Source organism: Tachysurus vachellii, chromosome 19 (assembly GCF_030014155.1).
Source record: "Tachysurus vachellii isolate PV-2020 chromosome 19, HZAU_Pvac_v1, whole genome shotgun sequence".
Lineage (NCBI taxonomy): Eukaryota > Metazoa > Chordata > Actinopteri > Siluriformes > Bagridae > Tachysurus > Tachysurus vachellii.
The window spans coordinates 9,345,001-9,365,197 of NC_083478.1; the positions used below are offsets into that span (position 1 = coordinate 9,345,001).

Consider the following 20,197-nt stretch of genomic DNA (forward strand, 5'->3'; position numbering starts at 1 on the left):
CAGCTTCAGTTTTACAGGTACTGTTATTTTTTAAAATCTTCATATGCTTTTAACGCACCATATACATTCTCAGACCTTACAGTATACAAGACACACTGTACATTGTCACTTTTTTTTCAGTTGCTCATGTAAAAAACGTGGGAAGAATTCCTTCCTACAATGTGTCTCTTATCTTGTACATAGTTAGGTCCAGTAGAATGAAATAGCAATTCCTATTTGTGTTCAATTCCTAAGTGAATACATTCTTTACATACTGTACATCAGACATAAAGTCGAAAGGTTACGGCCTAATTAGACTTGCTTTCCAATAAGCAAGTACCATACTGTATATTGGAAAGGAGAGAGAATAGGAAAACGCTGGTAATGTGAGATATTCAGGGAATCTGGGCCATGGTACATGGTACTCTGCCATACAGTATAATCACACTTATTTTCAAGTCATGTCTTAAGTTATAAAAACTATAGCAGTTGAAGCTTTAATTCAAGTAAACGGATGCCTTTATTAATTTTGACATGTCAGTGAATCACAGGCATTTGTTTCATTTTAATGCAGTGTGTGGTCCAGTGACTTTCACGTACTGTATAATGCATGCACTCATGTTTTCACTCATGTACTTAGACAGTATTGATTGGCAGATAACAAACCATGTGACTTACACTTTTGGGAACAGTTGCATACTGCTGGAAATAGTAACTAAGCGTTCCTATGCTCTATTAATTACGCACTAATCACAGCTTTTATTCTTCACTGTAAGACACATACTGTATATTCGCTAAATATTTTTGGTGAAAGTGGTTTCCTGTGTAATGATGTCTTTGTAAGATAATCTACAGGCAAATATATCCTCTATGAGCTCTGTCTTCTAAGTGATACCCTGAATAACTTCTATTTAAGTCTACATCCTCTTACATTAAAACATTACTTGGCATAGCCAGTGATGCACACGGCTAATATCTGGCTTGATACAGTACATACTACAGTGTAGCTCTGGGGTGACTGGGCTCCTATATGCCATTAATTCATGCCATTTCTGCCTATTTTGTGTGCTTGTATTTTTGAGTTTTCATTCATAATCAAATAGAAGAAGCAAGTAAAAATGACTGCTAGTACTCAAACATATCCTACAATCCAAATTGTAAAAGGCTTTTAAGGGGAAAATAGCCTCTTGAATTATTTAGGTCATGATTAATTTGCTCTGCTCAGCAGAACATACTTGTGCTGCAGTAAGCTGGGAGATGTTTATTTCTGTGACATCAACCATGAGAGGTGGGACCACATCAGCAGAGGAGGTGGTGCTTTTATGGTTATTTGGTAATTGTTGTAAAGCACTCCAAAACACTCACTGCTGCTTAGATAAACCAGTGCTCACGCTGCTGAGCACTACTGCAGCATCATGCAAAACTCCTACATGGGTCGAGTGCCAAGTACCCGGGTGAGTACAAGAGCGTTGTTTTTGCTCAGGGATGCTGCATGGGCATGCTGCCCACACCCAGAGCTCTGTGTCAGTCGAGTGCAGGTTAGAGGGGCGCATTATTAGGTCAGGCTGTGAAGATTGAAGGAAGATGTGCTTTTGATATTTGAGTTTGTTTCTGTTGTTAGTAGAGCTAAAGCACTAACCTGAAATAATAGAGAATCCTGCAGACATGGTGGGCTTTTATTAGACATGATGCCATTCCACTGTAGTTGGAAACTTTTCTATATGGAGTTCAAACGATTGTGTCTCTGCTGAACAAGGTAAATCATGCTTTCACACTGAGAGATGGGTAAGGGTTCATATCAGAATATTCTATATTTTCATATGATTTTCATATGAAAGACATGATTTAATTAAATGAGGTAAAATTTAAGGTCTAATTTAAGAAGTTATTTTAAAAAAGTTGTCAGTGTTTTTTAAGTCTTATTCAAAGTTTGCATTTATATAAATATTGTGTACAGTTTGTTTTTTTATTGATCAGTGTGAATAACTATAATTTGTTACCATTTTTATAGCATTGTTTATTTTAACAGTTTATACTTTATGTAAGAATACACATTTGTGATTTTGATGTTAAACCTTGTTTAAAAATCTTGTACTGCCATACAGTATATTTTTGATACTTAAAGAGCTAGAAGTGACAGAATTTAAAATGATGAAGAAGCTTGGAACTGACAAGTAACACATGCAAGACTTCTCAACATGTAAGCCATACAGATAAATATATAGACAGAACATTGTTCACACAGAATGGGTGCAAATGATAAGGAAACATGGTGAGGAAACAGTAACATGCAGTGTGTAAAGATGTGCTGTGTAGAACACCAGGTGGCACCATAACATCAGCATGGAGAACATAGGAGTCTAAACAGTGACTGATGTTAAACAAAGAGGAAAAACATGGGCTTAGACGAGTAGCTAAGACAGCACAGAGAGCAGAAGCTGAGACTCAGACTGACACAAGATCTAAGCAGATCTTCGATCTAAGAAAATGTCTAGGAGTTTTAATATACGTAACAGATGAATGTAGCAAGTGATTCAAAACTTGGACCAAAGCAGCAGGTTCAGATTGTCTTTATTTAGACTTTTATTGAATAATTTAAACAAACAGAATTTGGTTGGGGAAGCATTTGATAGCAAAGACACTTGAAAAGTCAGAGCCGAATAGATCTGTCAACACATAACCCATTAGCTATTCATCTGAAAGCATGTTAAACTGCGGTGAATTATTCAACTACAGCAAAACTAAGGAAATGCTTATGCTTATTAGAGTGAGGAAACTCACTCAGTCAGGAATTTGAGGAAATAAAGGTCAGGTTGTTAAATATTTACATTTTATTTTTATGATTTTTTAGTTTTTTTACCCAAAATGTCATTGATTATAGTTGTACAACCAATAGCCAAAAAAAGCGACGTGACTAAACCCTATTTCTACTAAATGAACACAATAGAAAACCAGAAACGTGTATCCATGTTCTCTTTTCAACACTTTTTGGATAATTTTTTTTAGATATCTCAATTAAAGTGCATTATCTGAGACTGAGCTTAGTGAGTATAATGTTGAAATTAAACATTAGAAGTAACATTTGAAGATTGATTTTGATAAACACAAGTGAATAACAGGCACACGTTTATTTCTGGAATTCATGCATGCATTTAGTCACACACTGGTAGTGAAACTTGAACATTTATTTTGCCACAATGCTGAAAGTTTAGTTCTTCATTTAGTTCACTGCCAGTCTTAGTGCATACCATTTGCATGTCAGCCATTCACCTTTGCCCATGCCACCAGAGACCTGACTGTTTGCATGCACAAGAGGGTCTTTTCCCAGATAACTGTCAAAGTCCTCACTTCTACACACCCTGTGCCAAAAGTCACTTTCTCTACCCAACTGTTTTGGGGTTTCTAGCTCAACCAGATGGGCTGGTAGCTACAGTGGGCTCTGATTACAATGCATGAGGGTGTGTGGTATTGTGTGGGAGAAGGGGCAGGTGCTATTTAAAGTAGGGTATCTGCCCACGTGGCTCTATTAGTCTCTGTCCTGCTACTGTACTTTCCTCACTCTTCTCCTTGCTTGTGCTTGATTGAGACTACTTCAAGTTTAAGACCACTCAGGTGGGTGGGTAGATGTTTGCCACTCACAGAAGCAGTCTAACTGAGCTGCGTGTGAGCCATGGTGGCCGCCGCCTCAGCCGACAACAGAGTTTCCCTTCGGAACCCCTACAGGTGCCCAAGGTGGGCAGCAGCGGGCGCAGGAGCAGCAGCAGCAGTGGAAGGCTCCTCTCGCTCTCCTTCAGTGAAAGTATGCGCAGTGAAATTGACCGCTACCTGTCTGAGCAGAGTCTGTGCCCGCTGCGAAAGGACAGAAGTAATCACGCTGACCTGAAGGGGCTAAGAGAAGTGCGGGCAGCTGCTCAGCTCAAGAATCTGGAGGACTTCCTAAGAAGCAATGATATGTCTCTGCAGGATTGTGTGGCCTATCGGACGGGCATGAAGTACAGGTAAGGAAGCAGTATGAAACGAAGTTGGCTTTTAAAACCAAAATCCCAGAAGAGGATGGAACTGCTTTGCTGAACAGCTGTTAATAATCTATACAATATTTTTAGTGTTTCTGAACTTTCTTGAGATGAGTAGAATCTGCTACTCAGTTGGTTGTTTTGCCATTAACATTTTAGCATCGAACTCAACTTTGTCTTAGCTTTGCGTGGAGCATTTTAACATCACATTGTTGGAAATACAACATGTAACTTGCATGTGCCTACGAGACATATGACTGAAAAAATGACTGAGACTGGACTATATAGTTAGAGTGCTTTTAAAGAAGTCAGCCATTCAAAGCTGAACTAATGTAAGTATTTATTCCTTCGTGATTAGCATTCAATTTTGGGATCAAAACATCTTTCCTTTATATTCTTCTTAATTCATCACAGTAGATATACACTTCTGTTTATGAGCTGTTGTCACTTTCACTGTGAGCTATGGAGTATTTTGTCTGTCCGCATGTGAGTGCCAGCTTTGTAGAGAATAGCAGGTAGTAATCAGAGGGTCCCGAGCCAGCCCTCTCTCTGTGGCCTGGATTAAAGGATCTTCTTTTATTATCTTCTCTCTGCTGACATTTTAGTGTGTCACTCTCCTATGAGTGAAGCATTACTAGTCTAACACTTGAAGTGTTGAAGTGTTTTTGATTAGTTCAAGTGGTAGCTAAGCTTTGCCATACTTACTGATATACTTTATACTGGTTAAGAAGAGGTGTTTTAGCTGACTTCACTTGTCTTTACTACAATATAGTGTTTCTTTTATTGCAAGATTGTTTTGTACGATGCTATTATAAAAGGGAGAATATAAATTATGAATAATAAGAACGATATGAAAGCACAGGAACAGGAACAAGTTCAAGCATATGCTATAGGTATTTTTTTTTTATCAAGTAAGAGAAAAGATAGTTGTAGATAGAAGGTGTAGCTAATGAAAAAAAAAGGACATCACCTATACAGAATAGTAGTAATGTGCTGGCTTAGCAGTGATGTGAGTCATTAGGTTTCACAGTCTGTACACTTTACAGAGCATCTGGTTACAGAAATGCTTATACTGAAACCTTTAGCCACTTTTAAAGGTGCCAGAGTGTACAGGTGTTGCACACTGTCTGCTTATAATACAAAAATAACATTATAGCATGTGGAAATATCTTCAATATAGTCAAACCGATATTGTGTTTCCTATTATAACCATTACATTATAAAAACCATACGTAACGTTATTAAACCTATTAGTAGCCCTTTTTACATTTTGTCTTATTACATTAATAAATAATTAATAAATTAACTCTAACATGAAATACGATAAATAAATGTGACTGTATTTAAGATTTTTTCACTTGATTTGCAGTGCTTAAAGTTGTCTTGCTCATAAGCCAGGTCTTAATAAGGTAGGTTGTTGTTAATTAATTAATGTACATTAATTAATTGATGTATTATTTAAGTGAAGTACTGTACACAAAATGAGAATTATTATTACTCCTGCTATTTCCCAAACTCCCCACGGTGTGCCAGTGTTTTCTTAACTATTGTCCTTCATGCACAAGTCACCAGTAATCACATGTGCTAAAAATATGAACGATAATCCACATACCAGCAACACATGATATGTATGCTGTCACAGATGACATTCTGTCTCTTTCTTGTGACAAAGACCTCTTTTAAATGCACCCAGTGGCAGCTTTATTGAACTATTAAAGTGTTAGATCAAGTCTTAATCTTAGTTGGAGCTCCATATTGCTGCAATGTTAAAAAATGGTACATGAAATTATAAGCTAATTAATTTTTTAGTTGTATATACAGTGAAATTACTGTCTGTAGCCTAGTACCAGATAGAATCAGAACTATATTCTCTGCAGATGGATGCACATTATATTGATGCTGTTAAATTAGAGTATCGGGAGAGTGTTTAAGCTTTCGGAAGAGTTTATTCCATTAACTTCAGTTTTACGCTGACATAGCAGTAGTGAATAGGTGTTTTGTTGGGCTGCCTAAAATAGGACTAAAACATTAGGCCGTAATTTGTAACACAACTCATATACACATCTCATATTTTGCTTATATACAATCTATAAACTATATACAAGTAATGTACAGTATATCCACCATATATAATATTGTGTTATCATGTTTCTATATCTATACATACTTTTGCATCAAAAGATTAAGTTCTTTTAATTTATTAAAATTATTTTTTTTTTTCTATGTATACCTTATGCCCTAGAGTGCTATGATCACCCAAGAACAAAACCTTTTCTAGCTGCTCTCAAGTGGAATAATTAGTATGTAATATGCTGCATTGAGTTTCTTTGTGGATTTTCTCTCTCTCTTTCTCTGTCTCTCCAGCGCTACATCCCTTTGACAAGGCTAATGAAATATGATGATTTTCTGCTCTACTTGCTTCTCAATTAAGAACCGTCTCAATTCTTTTTACTCTCATATGTTTATATATATATATATATATATATATATATATATATATGTGTATGTGTGTGTGTGTGTGTGTGTGTGTGTGTGTGTGTGTGTGTGTGTGTGTGTGTGTGTGTATGTATTTTACTGTGTGTATGTATTTTCTGGAATCTGATCTGTATGTAAATATGGTAAAAGAAAAAGAAAATAATAAAAAAGAAAGCAATCACTGCCCTTTGCTTGACATGTCAGTGTAACTAAGACCTGCTGAGTCTGATTTATGCCACCAGGCTAACTGCGTAAACATTCTGCAAATAGGCTTGGGATCAGACAGCACTGCCAAAAAAGGGCTAGAAGCAGACCAAACACAATGACTCAGATATTCTTCAGAGGGCCTGCATAATGTGAAGTAACGTAACGTAATTTATGAAGTTGGATAATAGGCTGTCTATCACCATGTCACTTTATTTTATATTGGCTCATATGTCTAATTAAAGCCAACCAGGGCAGTCTGCATTGCTTGATGTTTGAACTGGTCTATTTATTTGCCATGCTGCACAGTTATTAAATATACTGTGTGGTCTTCAAAAAGATTGCCTGACAGTCTATAATATCAAAAATTAGTTCATGCTCTTATGAATAATACCAGCAGTTCCCTGCCCGACCTACCCTGTTAAAGACTTGTGTGTATCCATTTGAAAGAAGGTTGAGGTTGAGCTTTACTTGAAAAGACATTCCTGTGCTGTAGGGGTTAGTGGCTGTTGTCATGGAGCTGTATAATGTACGTCTGTGTGTGTTTGTATATTTGTGTGTGTGTGTGTGTGTGTGTGTGTGTGTGTGTGTGTGAGAAAGAAAGTGTTTTACCTCAGGCTCTTCAACTTGACTCAATATGCTTACATTTTAGGAGCTTGAATCAGCAGTCATCTTGCAATCTAGGCTCCAAAGTTTCCTCCATCTCCTTAACCCCACTGAGGGCATGAATGGGTGGCATGTGCTATTTTTGTTGGATGATTTTATGCAGACATTTCCAGTCTTATTCCTTAGTGCGCACGGAATTGGGAATTGGCCCGGAAAAGGCAGTGATGTATGCAAAAACAAAAGGCCTGGTCTGAATCTGAGCAATCTGGATAGCAGCAGAGCACTTTATATGTAAGCAGATGTGTGATAGATGCTGATTTTATTTTGCTTACACTTATGCATCTTTGGGAGTCAGCTAACATATGGGATTGTTTTTTGATTATTCCTTTTCCTTTTCGTTTTGCTGTGTCGAATAAATTCAGCAGCTGTCCTTTTGTTGGACTTGCATTTTGCTTTGTTAATAGTGCCACACTGCACACCTGGCATTAAACCACATCCACAGACTTTCGCATTTCTTTAACAAAGACTCAATAAAGCATTTTACTAAAACAAACCATTTATTTATTATTAAGTTTGCCTTCCTTTTGCAACGTGTACATATTTGTGGGACACTACTGCCTTCACATTCATATCAGCTTAGTGAATTTTTATTACTGAGCTCAGAAAAAGGAACAAGCTGTCCTTTTTCTCTCACCACTCTCTTGTCTTTGCCTTGTCAGAAACATTGGGCTATGTTGTTCACTAGTTAAGCATTTGGGAAGGCATATCCGAACTGTCTCTGGTACTGCATTACTCTTTCACTGTTCAGATTCTGATGCTTGTTTGAAATCCAGTCTTTTGAAGCATCTCGACGTACTGTATCTACAAATATAATGTAAGAAATACTTAATGCATCATCTTTGTGTGCCTGCGTTAATCTGTTTTATATACTTATAAGGCTGAAGTGTGCATTTTACAATGTACACAAACCCGTTAAATATTCACAGTAGTGCATACTTCTTTCTAAATTTGGTTTTAAGCTAATTCATCCATCCATCCATTCAATTCCCAGCAAGCACTTTAGGTCTGGGCCATCTTTAAGTTTCAAGTTGACATGGTACTGTATAAGCATGGATACAGTATTTACTGTCTAGGTTCTGCACAGTGGAATTTTAAAGTGCTTTTAGTACACTTTTGTAGAACACTTTTGTAGATTTTTCAGTATTAGTTTACTGATACAGTCTGACTCGTCATGGTGACTGTTTGCATTAATTAGGCAAAAGGGAATATAACCAAGTTTACTACTTTTTTACTTGCATTAGCAGTTGTGAAATTGGGTACAGGTATGTGTGAGTAGATATATAAGAGAGAATGAAGCATTTTGAAGTGTTGGGAAGGTAAAAGCAGAGAACAGTGAGAGATTTTTAAACTGATGTGATCTGTAGACCCTCTGAAAAGAACTTACTGGACAACGAATCAGCCTTTCTGTTTTAGAAGGACATGCAAACATTCAGAGAGTAAATTCAAAGCCCAAGATCCATTACAGAAATTGCATCTGAATTACACCTGAACACATCCTTCTAAATCTGTGATAACCTGCTGGGGCTGAACATATATGACAGATGCATGAAATGAAAGACAAAAGTAAAAGTAATTTATTGCCTTCAGGACACATGCATCATTTGGCTTAGCATTTCTCATTTGAGCTTGGAAAAACAAATACTGACACGTCCGTAATAAATACAGCTCAAATTTTTCACACTATCCAGAGTTCACAGCAGATCAATAGCATCTGGTACCTACTATAGCTGGCTTAACTGTCGTCTGCTGCACTTGATGTACTGTATGTGATGCCAAAAAGCAATTCAGAAACATTTTGAGTGTTGTGCTTCGAGTGGTGTCCTGATTTGTATGGTTAAACTAGAGTGATGTGTGCATGAGAGTGTGATGTATTTGTGCATTGCACTTGGTGTCAGTCAATCAGCACAAGTTTCATTCAATTATTTAGACACATCAACTGTCAAACAATCTTTTCATATCAGTGACATTGCCATAAAATGCTTTTATGTCAGTGACACTGAAAATAGTAATAACATGTTAAATAATAGAAGCAAATTGCAATTCTTGTTAGAAATTATGCTTTTCTTTTGCAATAAACTCTGGCAAACAAATTTAATGGATCTCACTTGGATCTCTGAGCCTGTAGTGTAGCTATCTGGCTAGTAGCTTAAAACAGAAACATCATTTTTCAGTCAAGGGAGGAGCATCATGCACGTACACACACTATATAAAGACATACATATCAGAATAACGAGCAATGCTGGAGGATGTAAGGTAATGTGGTGAAGTGCAAGGTGTGATAAGTGCTACAAGGTAGGTGGATGCTTGTCCATTTATGGCTTTGTAGAAAAGCATCACTAAGTGAATGTAGCAAAGTGGTGGTGTGGGAGAAATAAGAAAAATTGAAAACAAGTCATTCAATTTGATTCAATTTCATTTGAATATCAATTTTAACAATAGACATTGTCTCAAAACAGTTTTACAGAAATAAAACTTAAAAATAAATAAAGTTTAAATTGATATTTAGCTTTAATGAGTAAGCCAGAGGCAATGGTTGCAAGGAAATAGTCCCTGAGACAATATGAGAAAGAAATGTTGAGAGGAACCAAGTAACGCAATTACATTCTGGATCAGTTGCAGAGGTCAAATGGTGCTCAGGAGTAGACCTGACAGGAGTAAGTTGCAGTAATCTGTCTTAAATGACAAGAGACTGTTTTGTGTGGATAAAAATGAACGAATACTTGTATATCTGAAGGAGAAATTGGCATGAGTATGCCAGATTAGCAATGTGAAAGGGAAAAGATGTTTCAGAAAAAGAAAAGAGGTGCCTCTAGGAATGGAAAATCAGGCCCAAATGCAGTGATGGCAGGTAACAAGGGTTTTATTAAAAGAAACTAGACCGACTAAACACAGGGAAACTTATAAAGAGGGAAGTGAAGATAAAAAAATAAAAAAAAAAGCAAAAATACAAAATAAATAAGATACAACAAAACAAAAAACAAGGGCATAAAACAGAGTCCAAGAAAAAGGAGGCATGGAACGACAAGGACACAGCAAAAGAAAGATGCAAGACCACAGGATTAAATTAGGAAGGTAATTGGGAAGACATGAGGAACAGGTGTGCACAGGTGGGAACAGGTAAAGTATAGGGCAGGGAAAACACGTGATAACGTGAAACAAACACAAAGACTCAGGGCACTGTACAAACACTGGTGTTCAGGCATGGTATTCTTTTCCTTCAAGGCACGGTTCCCAGCACACCAACCCAGGACCACAGGGAGGGGAGAGAACAAAGAACATGGCAAGGCAGGTGAAGGGAGCAAGGAACACGGTGAGGCACGGGGGAGCAAGGAACACGGCTAGGTATGGGGGGAGTGGGGAGGGGGGAACACGGTGAGGCACATGGATATTGCTAGGAAAATGGCGGGGCACCGTTGGGGGGGGGGGGGGGTGTGTCAGGAAGCTAAGCAGAGGGGCAGAGCAACCTCCACAGCCAAGCAGAGGGGCCGAGCGACATCTAAAGCCTAGCAGAGGGGCCGAGCGATGTCCATAGCCGAGCCATGAAATTTGCACAGAGACCCTGGACAAACCGAGGCCAGACGTCCAGAAAGGGAGGTAGAGACGGAAAAATGCCTCCACCAAATGCTGGTATTGAGTCATCTTCCCCAACAGGAGCAGGAAAATTTCCACAGATAAAAAGGTAAAAAGACAAACGGATTCAGTCCTCTAACATCCCCCGTAGGCAAGAAGTGAGGTGGCGTCCTCACTTCACGTCCTCCACAGGATGCAAAGCAGCAAATGAGATCCAAATGCAGGGATGGCAGGTAACAAGGGTTAAATTAAAAGAAACTAGACTGACCAAACACGGAAACATGAGGGAAGAAAAAAAACTAAGCAAAACTACAAAATAAACAAAAAACAATATACAACAAAATCAAACAAACCAGAGAAACAGGAAGCATGCGACTACAAGGACACAGAAAAAAACCAGATGCAAAACCCCAGGATTAAATAGGGAAGGTAATTGGGAAGACATGATGTACAGGTGTGCAGAGGTACGGACAAATAAATTATAGGGAGGGGAAAACACATATGATAACAATACAAAGACACATGGCACAAGACAAACAAAGCCAGCCAGCCTGGTGTTCAGGCATGGCATAGTTCAAGCCATCCATGACAGATTGTTCATGCTAACTGCAAGGTTACAGTACATTGAATGCAGGTCTGAGAGACAGAAAGAAGATCCTGACATGATGATGAATCACCTAGGATAAACAGAAGCTTAGTTTTGCTGGGATTAAGTGTCAGTTAATGAGCTACCATCCATGATGACATGTCTGCCAGACATGATGAAATCTGAGCAGAGTGTGTGAGGGAGGGAAGGTGAGGATGAGTTGAATGTCATCCACATAACAGTGACATGAAACCCATGGTAGGGTATGGCTTCACCAACAGATCAAATACAGAGATAGAACAGAAGAAGACCAAGTAATGATCTTTGTGGGCCTTGATACAGTATAACACGAATTCTAAGGCACATGAGGATGGACAAGAGATTCATATGATTAACTGTGTCAAATGCTCTATGGTTTCTGATTAATAGAACATTTTACACACTGCAATCAAAACTGAAGGTAATCTGGTTATGAAATAGTTTTAATGAAAAAGTAGCTGGTTGCTAGAAAAACAACATTATTTTGAAAACAGCTCAATTACTGTCATGCTATTAAAAATGTAAGGTTAGTAGCATCATTAATAGTAGCTAGCTTACTTCCCAACAATGCTATTTTTTTTTGGTAGTAAGGTACATTTGTGACCAATAAATTACAGATGAAAACTGGCACTTTTTCACTTCTCACACTTTAAAATGTATTATGATATTTCTATATGATTACAGCGGTACATTTTACCCTCCATCTTAAAAATAATAAACATGAAGCCATGCACGGTGGTATTCTGCAGAAGACACTCAGCAATGATGACACTAAGCTTGAGAATGGTACAGTGGCATGTGTTTGTAAGCATTTTGTAGACTGCAATCTACATCTAGGAGAGCAGCTCTCTTGCTTGGACATAGCTACAATGGCACTTATGGTTGTGTACTCTGAGTGCTCTGAGTGTTCAGTGTATAGTGTATGTCATTCTCATGGTCATTGTAGAGGGTCTGATGATTAGTTCCACACCTTCTGACCTCTCATGCTTTATATCTCTTTCTATTCATTCTTAGAAAGTTCAAGTATTTCATGGTGTGCCTATTCCATTCTATAGAGTTTGGCTCATACAATGAAATGATTACACATAATTGCTTTATGTGCTCTCCGTTAAGTAGTGAAATTACCTTTGTTGCTCATTAATTTTCCTAACTGATATTTAAACAGCCTATGAATCCCTAAACTGCTTGGATTCATGTGGGTTTTACAAACCAACTTTGTGGCAATGGATTTTATGATAAATGTAACCTCTGAGGATGACAGTTATATGCAGGACTAAAAACAGTGCTCAGAAAGTGTTGCCTTTCTGAACACCTTTTCACATTTCTCATTTGGCGGCCTGGAAAAACCTTCGCATGAATACAATTTTGACGTTTAAACTATAGGTCAGTGATGTAAAGTCAAAGCATTTTTAAATTCTTGTTACCCCTGAAGTGAAAAGAGAAAAAAAAATGCTTCAGAGAGTGAACATGCTTTAAATCTATGTTTACTGTAGAAGAAGCTTAACATGTTTACTCCCTGTTTGTACTGATGGCTCACAGCCACATGGGATACTGCTCCTATGCCTGAATTTTGCAGTTCAGTGCTTTTTGTAATCTTATTACAGACATTTTGCAAAGTAAGATAAAATTGTACAACATCTAGAGATGCTGCAACCCCCAGGCATTTATATCATGTGCATTTCCAGGCTCGTGACTCATATAGAACAGATGTGGACATTTTTTAATCCTGTAATCTATAAAGTGTGCATATTGTGCATGGTAGCATTTGTCTATTCCTTTGCTGAGTTTGCTCCTCGTATTGGTTGCTTGACTTGGTCATGCTTGTTTCTCCTTTACGTCATGAGCATCTGGTTTTAGACCAGCTCACAAAGGTGCTTGTTCAGTCCCTTGTCATTTAGAGATTAAGGGTCTCATAGAATTTCTTTTTCATAGAAGGTCTTCCTCTGCATTCTATTCAACCTCTGCAACCGTTCCAGAATACAGCTACATGAGTTGTTTTTAACTTCCCCAAGTCCATCAACATCACTCCATTGCAGAGTTTCCACCACTGACTTTCTGCAGCTGCCAGCTTCAGATTTTAAGCATTAATGCATGTCCCCAAAGACAAAAAGAGACTTGCTCCAACTACCCAATGGCATATATCAAACCCACTCTGCATCACATCCCCTTTGATCCCTCAAGCTAAAAGTAAGACCTTCTATAAGACTTCTCTGTACTAGACCCCAGTGAACTTAATAATAATCTTCAAAATAAGACTGAAGACATACCTCCAGACTAATTAAAAGAAATCCAAATTGGTTACTGTTTTTCTTGCTCTGCTAACTCAACCAAACTTCTCTCTAACATGGTTTTACCTTCATGGTATTCCTAGAACAATTTGTAGTAGCGTACTGTAATAATACAACGATCCTGGATAAGGGCACTAAATGCAGGGAATGAAAATTGTATGTACAGTATTAGACTGACATATCTGAGCGAGGACGTCGGACAATCTACATCACAAATTATAGCTTTAGTCATCATTTCAAACATAGAATGCATTCTCAATACACACAGTAACACTTACTTTCTAAATAGGATTTGAAAAGAAAAGTAAAATCAAGGTTGAGTAAATGTGTCCAAATATCAAGTTAGTTCAACCTTCATGTTGTTTAAGATCTCTACCTTTGTTGCCCTACTCCTCTTGCTGCCAAAATGCCACACAGAAACCCCATTCTCTTTCATCTAGGACTGCAGAATCATATCGCTCTAATCCTCAAAATTGAAGAGGTGCAGCACAGAGCACTAGTGTTATTAGAATCCTCTATATATCCTCTATGACAGCAGGAACTGTGGGTGCTACAGTCTGACTAACAGTAGTTATCATTTCACGTGTCAGAGCATCTGAGCACATACGAGACACATACATTTACATCCATGGTGCTACTGCTGCCCATAGAGAATGGTATAAGAGATGATTCAATCAAGTGTGAAATCATTTTTATAGCATTCTTTGCTTTCCATTTGGTGTTTCACTTCTGGCAATTTAGTTCATCCTTTTATATACTTTCTAACAATTTTATATATCTTATATAAATAATGCATTTTTTAAACATACATTTATAATGTGATATACTGTATTCTATGCATAAAGCTGTTATACTTCCAAGAGTTGTAACAATTTAAGAACAAAACTGTTAACATTTCTGTATTATTTAGTGTGCAATTATATGATCATTGTGTCACCTTTAGGCTTTTCCTGTTAGCGGTCACCACAGCGAATGATCAGTTTCTACCTACCTTTAGCTCTATCCTTTTCTTCCTTTGCTCTCACAAATGTCCTTCATGTCCTCTTTCAACACATCCATATATCTCCCCTTCAGCCTTCCTCTGACCTCTTACCTGGCAGCTCCATCTCTAACATCCTTCTAACAATATAACCATCTCCCTCCTCTGTACAGTAAATGTCTAAAACATCTCAATCTAGCCTCTCTGACATTGTCCCCAAAACAGCCAATCTGAGCTGTCCCTCTAATGTGCTCCTGTCCATCCTCGTCACTCCTAAAGACAACATCCTCATTTCTGCTACCTCCATCTCTGCCTCATGTCTTTTCCTCACTGCCACAGTCTCTAACCTAAACAGCATAGCTGGCCTCACTACTGTCTTTTACACCTTTACTTTGATTCTTTATGACACTCTTCTGTCACACAATTACATTATGTCATCATTATCACCTATTTTGTACTGTGTTATACAGTACAGTGCACATATATACTAATCAGCATAACATTATAACCACTGGCAGGTGAAATAAATAATACAGATTATGTTGTTACAGTAGCACCCGTCAATGGGTGGGATATATTAGGCAGCAAGTAATCAGTCGGTTCTTGAAGATGATCTGTTGGAAACCAGAAAAATGTCGAAGCTTAAGGATCTGAGCTACTGAGCATCACTTATTAGGTGTTCTCTTGCAGTGGTTAGTTCCTACTAAAAGTGATCCATGGAAGGACAACCAGTGAATGTCTGCTTTCTCACATTTCCAGCACATTCACACTGACTATTCTTTGAAGATATATATATTCCTGAATGCATTTAAGTATATATCCATCGAGAGCTATTCAGAGTACTCTGTCCAACCCTTTATATACTCATAGCAATACTGTAAGAAGAATTGGAGCAGTGTGGCCATGCAAACTGTCTAATCCTTGTTTTAAAAATACACACATCTTGATTTGTGTAAATAATTACATCACTTTTTAAACTCTTTAAAGTGTACATGTTTTCTAAAACTTCAGTTGTAGGCATACTCGTATACAGCTATATACCTAATTATATAATAATGAAAATAAATACATAAAAAGATGTAAACTACAAACACATTCAGAATTCTTACAGTTTTTATAGATTATAGTTTCCCAGCTACACTTTCCTTCATTTTGTGTTCCTTGGTTGAATGGATTGCTGCTAAATTTAGGAGGCACGGCCCTGTCCTGTTTTTTCTCACTGAATTATGGTCTGTTGTGTCTGGATGCCATAAAAGTCCATGTTTTATCGAAAGAACACAACACACTGTACCCTCAAAGCCAGCTGAGTTCATGCTGGCATTTATACCATTCTTTGTGCAATGCTGAATATGGATATTGGGAAATACAGAACCACATCAGAATTATAGATGTTAAATCAAACTTTGCTCTGTTAGTTTGCAAACACACAACTTGTCACAACCCAATTCTTTATGACATGTAGCAGAATATTTAATCTGTGAATATTTTATTTGCTATTTATAAAGTTACTGTGCATGAACAGGTTTGATGTGTAACAGTTTGTGATCATAATAATAAGTGTTTTAATTCAAAATTCTTTTCATTTCCGACACATAGATACCCAGCATGATTATTAATATTTTCTACTAAAATGAAAAACATTCAAACAATAAATTACTAAAACAAATTCTCTATAATAACAGAGTATGACTGCTGCTTCTGCCTCTTTACACTATACTTAATCGTTGTGCTGTCATGCCTGCTGGCACGTGTGTGTGTGTGTGTGTATGTGTGTGTGTTTCCTCTCTGGCTGTCGCAGTCTTTCTGTCATGTATCGGCAGGGTGGAATAGCAAATGCAAGCAGATCTCAAAGAATAGCTGAAGGTCACTCCTTCCCACTCTCTTGCCGTTTCTATCCATCTGCTCTCATGGACTTTTTTTTTCTCTAGCTCACTCAACATATATTACGGATCAGGAAACCGTGAGAAATAAGCAGTGTGCCTGGAAATAAGAGTGGAAGAGAGAGTGGGAAAAAGAGCACATGATCCACTGGGGAGAGTGGGAGTAGAGCGTAGAAAAGAGCTGAACAGAGAGGATCAGAGTACCCTGACTTTGTAGCGAGAGCTTAGTGGAGCGTGGAGAGTTGGAGCGTGACGTGGTAGGATGAGGAGTTTCTTCCGATGTGATCAGTCTCCAGCACATGCTCAGAGGCGCTCCCTCATGCACACATTGTGACATTTCTTGCAGCCAATGCTGATCTTCTGTGGAGAGCACTAGGTCATGTGTGCCTACAGGAGAGTCATTCTATCCATCTAAAATCTCTGCAACTGCTTCTGTCAGCTTCTAGGTTGAAAAGGACGGGAATTACCTGAGGACACAATACTTCATTTAAAAAAGGGGAAAACCCCTTAGTTCCTGCCTTGAGGACATTTCTGGATGTCTTAAGCTTCCCCTGACTTCATTAAGCCTGCCCATTGTATTTTACCAGCAGCATGCAGGTCTCTTTTGTGTGTACGGACCACCGGGCTGTAAGCCGTAGTACTGAGGACCGGCTGAATCGGCAGAATGCCGGTAGCCCCAGCCTGGGCACCAAGAATAAGTTTCGCACTGTGGCAATGGTGGCACGCAGCCTGGGGCAGCTCTCTGTGCAGAACCTGCCTTCATCCAGTGAGCATTGCATCCGGAATGGCATGAAGTATAGGTAAGAGGAATCACATGCAGTTGAGATGTATTTGTCTAAACTGAGAGGAAGTACAGGGTGTTATGTCTGACAGATGCTGATTGAGTACCTTTGATTGAGAATGTTTTTTTTTTTGTGTAATGAGTGTAGTTTGAATTTAATTATTTACGGAAAATTCTATGAAATAAATGCTTGGGTTTCTTGCCTGTCAGATGAAAGCTAAACCAATACAAAACCAAAAAACAACAAACTGCACCCACTCATATAATAATATTTGAAAAGTATATTATGAAAATCTCACAAGGCTCGGCAAGATGAAAGAAACATTTAATGGTATGCTAATTTAATAAATCTCCTACTGCATTCGACGGATTTAAAATAGATGTACACCTTGCCATTCTCAAAGTAAATCTAATCCTCACTCATACTTCCATCCTGTTCTTTGTCTAATAGCACATTAAATGCACTTTGTAAGAACGTAGTATAATATACACTATATCTTACCTTTATATTAACCTAATCTGTAACCGAACACCAGTCTTTTCTCTGAAAAGCATTATCAACCTTTACTCCTATTCCAAAAGGCCTTTGTCTTCCACACTTTCACGTCTAATTGATCCCTCCATAGTTACAAACTTTTAAAGTGATTCATTTAACATATCATTGCATTGAATAAGGTTGTATTTTCTCCAGTCGTAACATTTTAGCTCATAAGAATTACTGTTTTAAGTTTCCATGACATACTGCAATGTATTTAACATTCAAATGAAATCTTATTATACACTAATATTTCTTGAGGTTTTTCACCCATCCTTCTGCTTTTAAATCGCCATGTCCATTTATCTTGCACAACATATCTGTTGTCACCATTGTAATGTATTTTTAAAAATATGATATTGTTACTTATAGATATTTATTTAGCGTTATTTTTATTATAAGTGACTGAAGAGATTGTGAAATCAGATCAGATGCGTTGTATTAAATGACAGAGGAGTGTAAGAAAAATAGAATACATGTCTTTGCATTGCTAACATGAACATAGAGCTCTCAATGCCACTGTTTGCACATTCATCTAACTGGCTTTCATTCATATGCATAAAAACGTGTATGGGTAGAGCAGGTACTGTAGCATATTTGATCAAAGCCTGTTTCAGTTTCAAATGAGATCCCTCTTGGGGATAAAGTCACGGTGCTCCATCTTAAATTGGCAGTGTGATTTGAAAGTACGCCCTGCGGAAGCTCCCCCTCCCACACTCTCTTTCTGATTGGTGTGTGTCTGTGAACATCCAGGCAAACAAGTGTGCTCTGCAATGCTCCCTCTTCCCCACTGTGGAATGAATAAATTAATGATGAGAAGCCCCCTTGCTTCTTTACCTCTCACATCTATCTGCAAGTGTGGAGATAGAAGAGAAGGGATGAAAGAAAGTGGAACTAGGAAACAAATTGTGCAAGTAGATACTATGCAGAGAGCAAAGAATTAATCATAGAAATGTGTAAAATGTCTGTAGGTTTTTTCTGATTCTTAAATAACAAAGTTTAGTTCAGTTCTGCTTGGTCAGCAATGAAGATAGATTCATGCTGTCAATAAAGAAGCCCCTCATAGTTTGTATGACACAAATCGATCATTTTCAAATGCTGGGGCAGAAAGAGAGAGAAATCAGGCAGTGAAAATATCAGACCTTTCCAGAACATCAAAAATTGTATATGAATTTTACACTTAAAAACTAATTATTAGAATTACCTAAATGCTTTACAGTCTGTATTAAACTAATTAATGTTATATTTTTTATATTATATTAAATTTTAAGTAAGTTAAATTTGCTATTATTTTGCTAAGTACTTGCGGAAAGAAAGATTAAGGTTCACTTGAACTGAATGCATATGATTCATTAATTAAGCTAATTTAATCTTGAGTGTAGGTTTGTTTTTAGTATTTCTTATTTTCTGTAAGCTTTAAGGCCTAAGGCATGTGAACTTGTAATATAGAAAATGAAGAAAGCTAAAATAAGAATAACAATAGCTGGTTAGAAATATATACAGTATATATTAGTAAATTAAGCTTTTATTCAGAATTATTACTATGAACTGGATCAAGTATCCTGTTTGTGTTCAAACTTTCTGAGTCAGTGTAGATCGGCTGTTTATGAACAACAATATGTAAAACAAACTGCTGGACTAACACCAACTTAGGATCAGGTACAGTAAAACAATATATTTATTTTTTTTATTAAACTAGAGTGGTTTTAAATGTCTTTTTAAACCAGATCAATTCTGATATTGAACTGCTGTGCTAGATGACACTCTGTTATATGGAGCAGATGCAGTGCTGTTTTTGACCCAGTACACCCCAAAGAAGGGCTCTTGGAGAATATTGCTTAAGATTGTCAGCTAAAAAGAATCGGTTAGCTACACCTACCACGCCACTAGTTGGAGATTTATATTGTTAAACCTGAACATATTTAAAAATGTTTAAGCTGAATATCACAACTGGAGTGAGTGGAATCAAACCTCTTACAGAATACCAGGAGTAATTTATTTAGAGCAATCACTGAAACAGAAAATCACTGGGGAATTCTGTCACACTTACTTACAAATAGGAACATGTAAGGAGGCAGTTGTGCCAAGCATGATTGGCTACAGATTTATTGGGTTGGAGCAAGTGAGAACAGAATATATACATTACTGCAGATTCTACATGGCCACATATGTCTTTGCAATTGTCTCTTCCTGGTGCTATCT

At 37.6% G+C, this 20,197-nt stretch overlaps 2 protein-coding genes across 3 annotated transcripts in view; one reads left to right on the plus strand and one right to left on the minus strand.

The window, feature by feature from the left end:
• The window catches only part of emc1 (ER membrane protein complex subunit 1), a 176,009-nt gene that overhangs the window by 137,012 nt on the left and 18,800 nt on the right, over positions 1-20,197 (minus strand).
• Positions 1-20,197, plus strand: part of kcnab2b (potassium voltage-gated channel subfamily A regulatory beta subunit 2b) — a 67,006-nt gene that overhangs the window by 13,677 nt on the left and 33,132 nt on the right. The window contains exons 1-2 of one of the 2 annotated variants that reach the window (XM_060894774.1): positions 1,362-1,433; positions 17,270-17,479. In XM_060894774.1, the coding sequence (XP_060750757.1) occupies positions 17,271-17,479 (209 nt within the window). In that variant the 5' untranslated portion in view covers positions 1,362-1,433; position 17,270. Of the gene's footprint in view, positions 18-1,361; positions 1,434-17,269; positions 17,480-20,197 lie in introns of those variants that run through there. The other variant, XM_060894775.1, reaches the window with a different exon arrangement.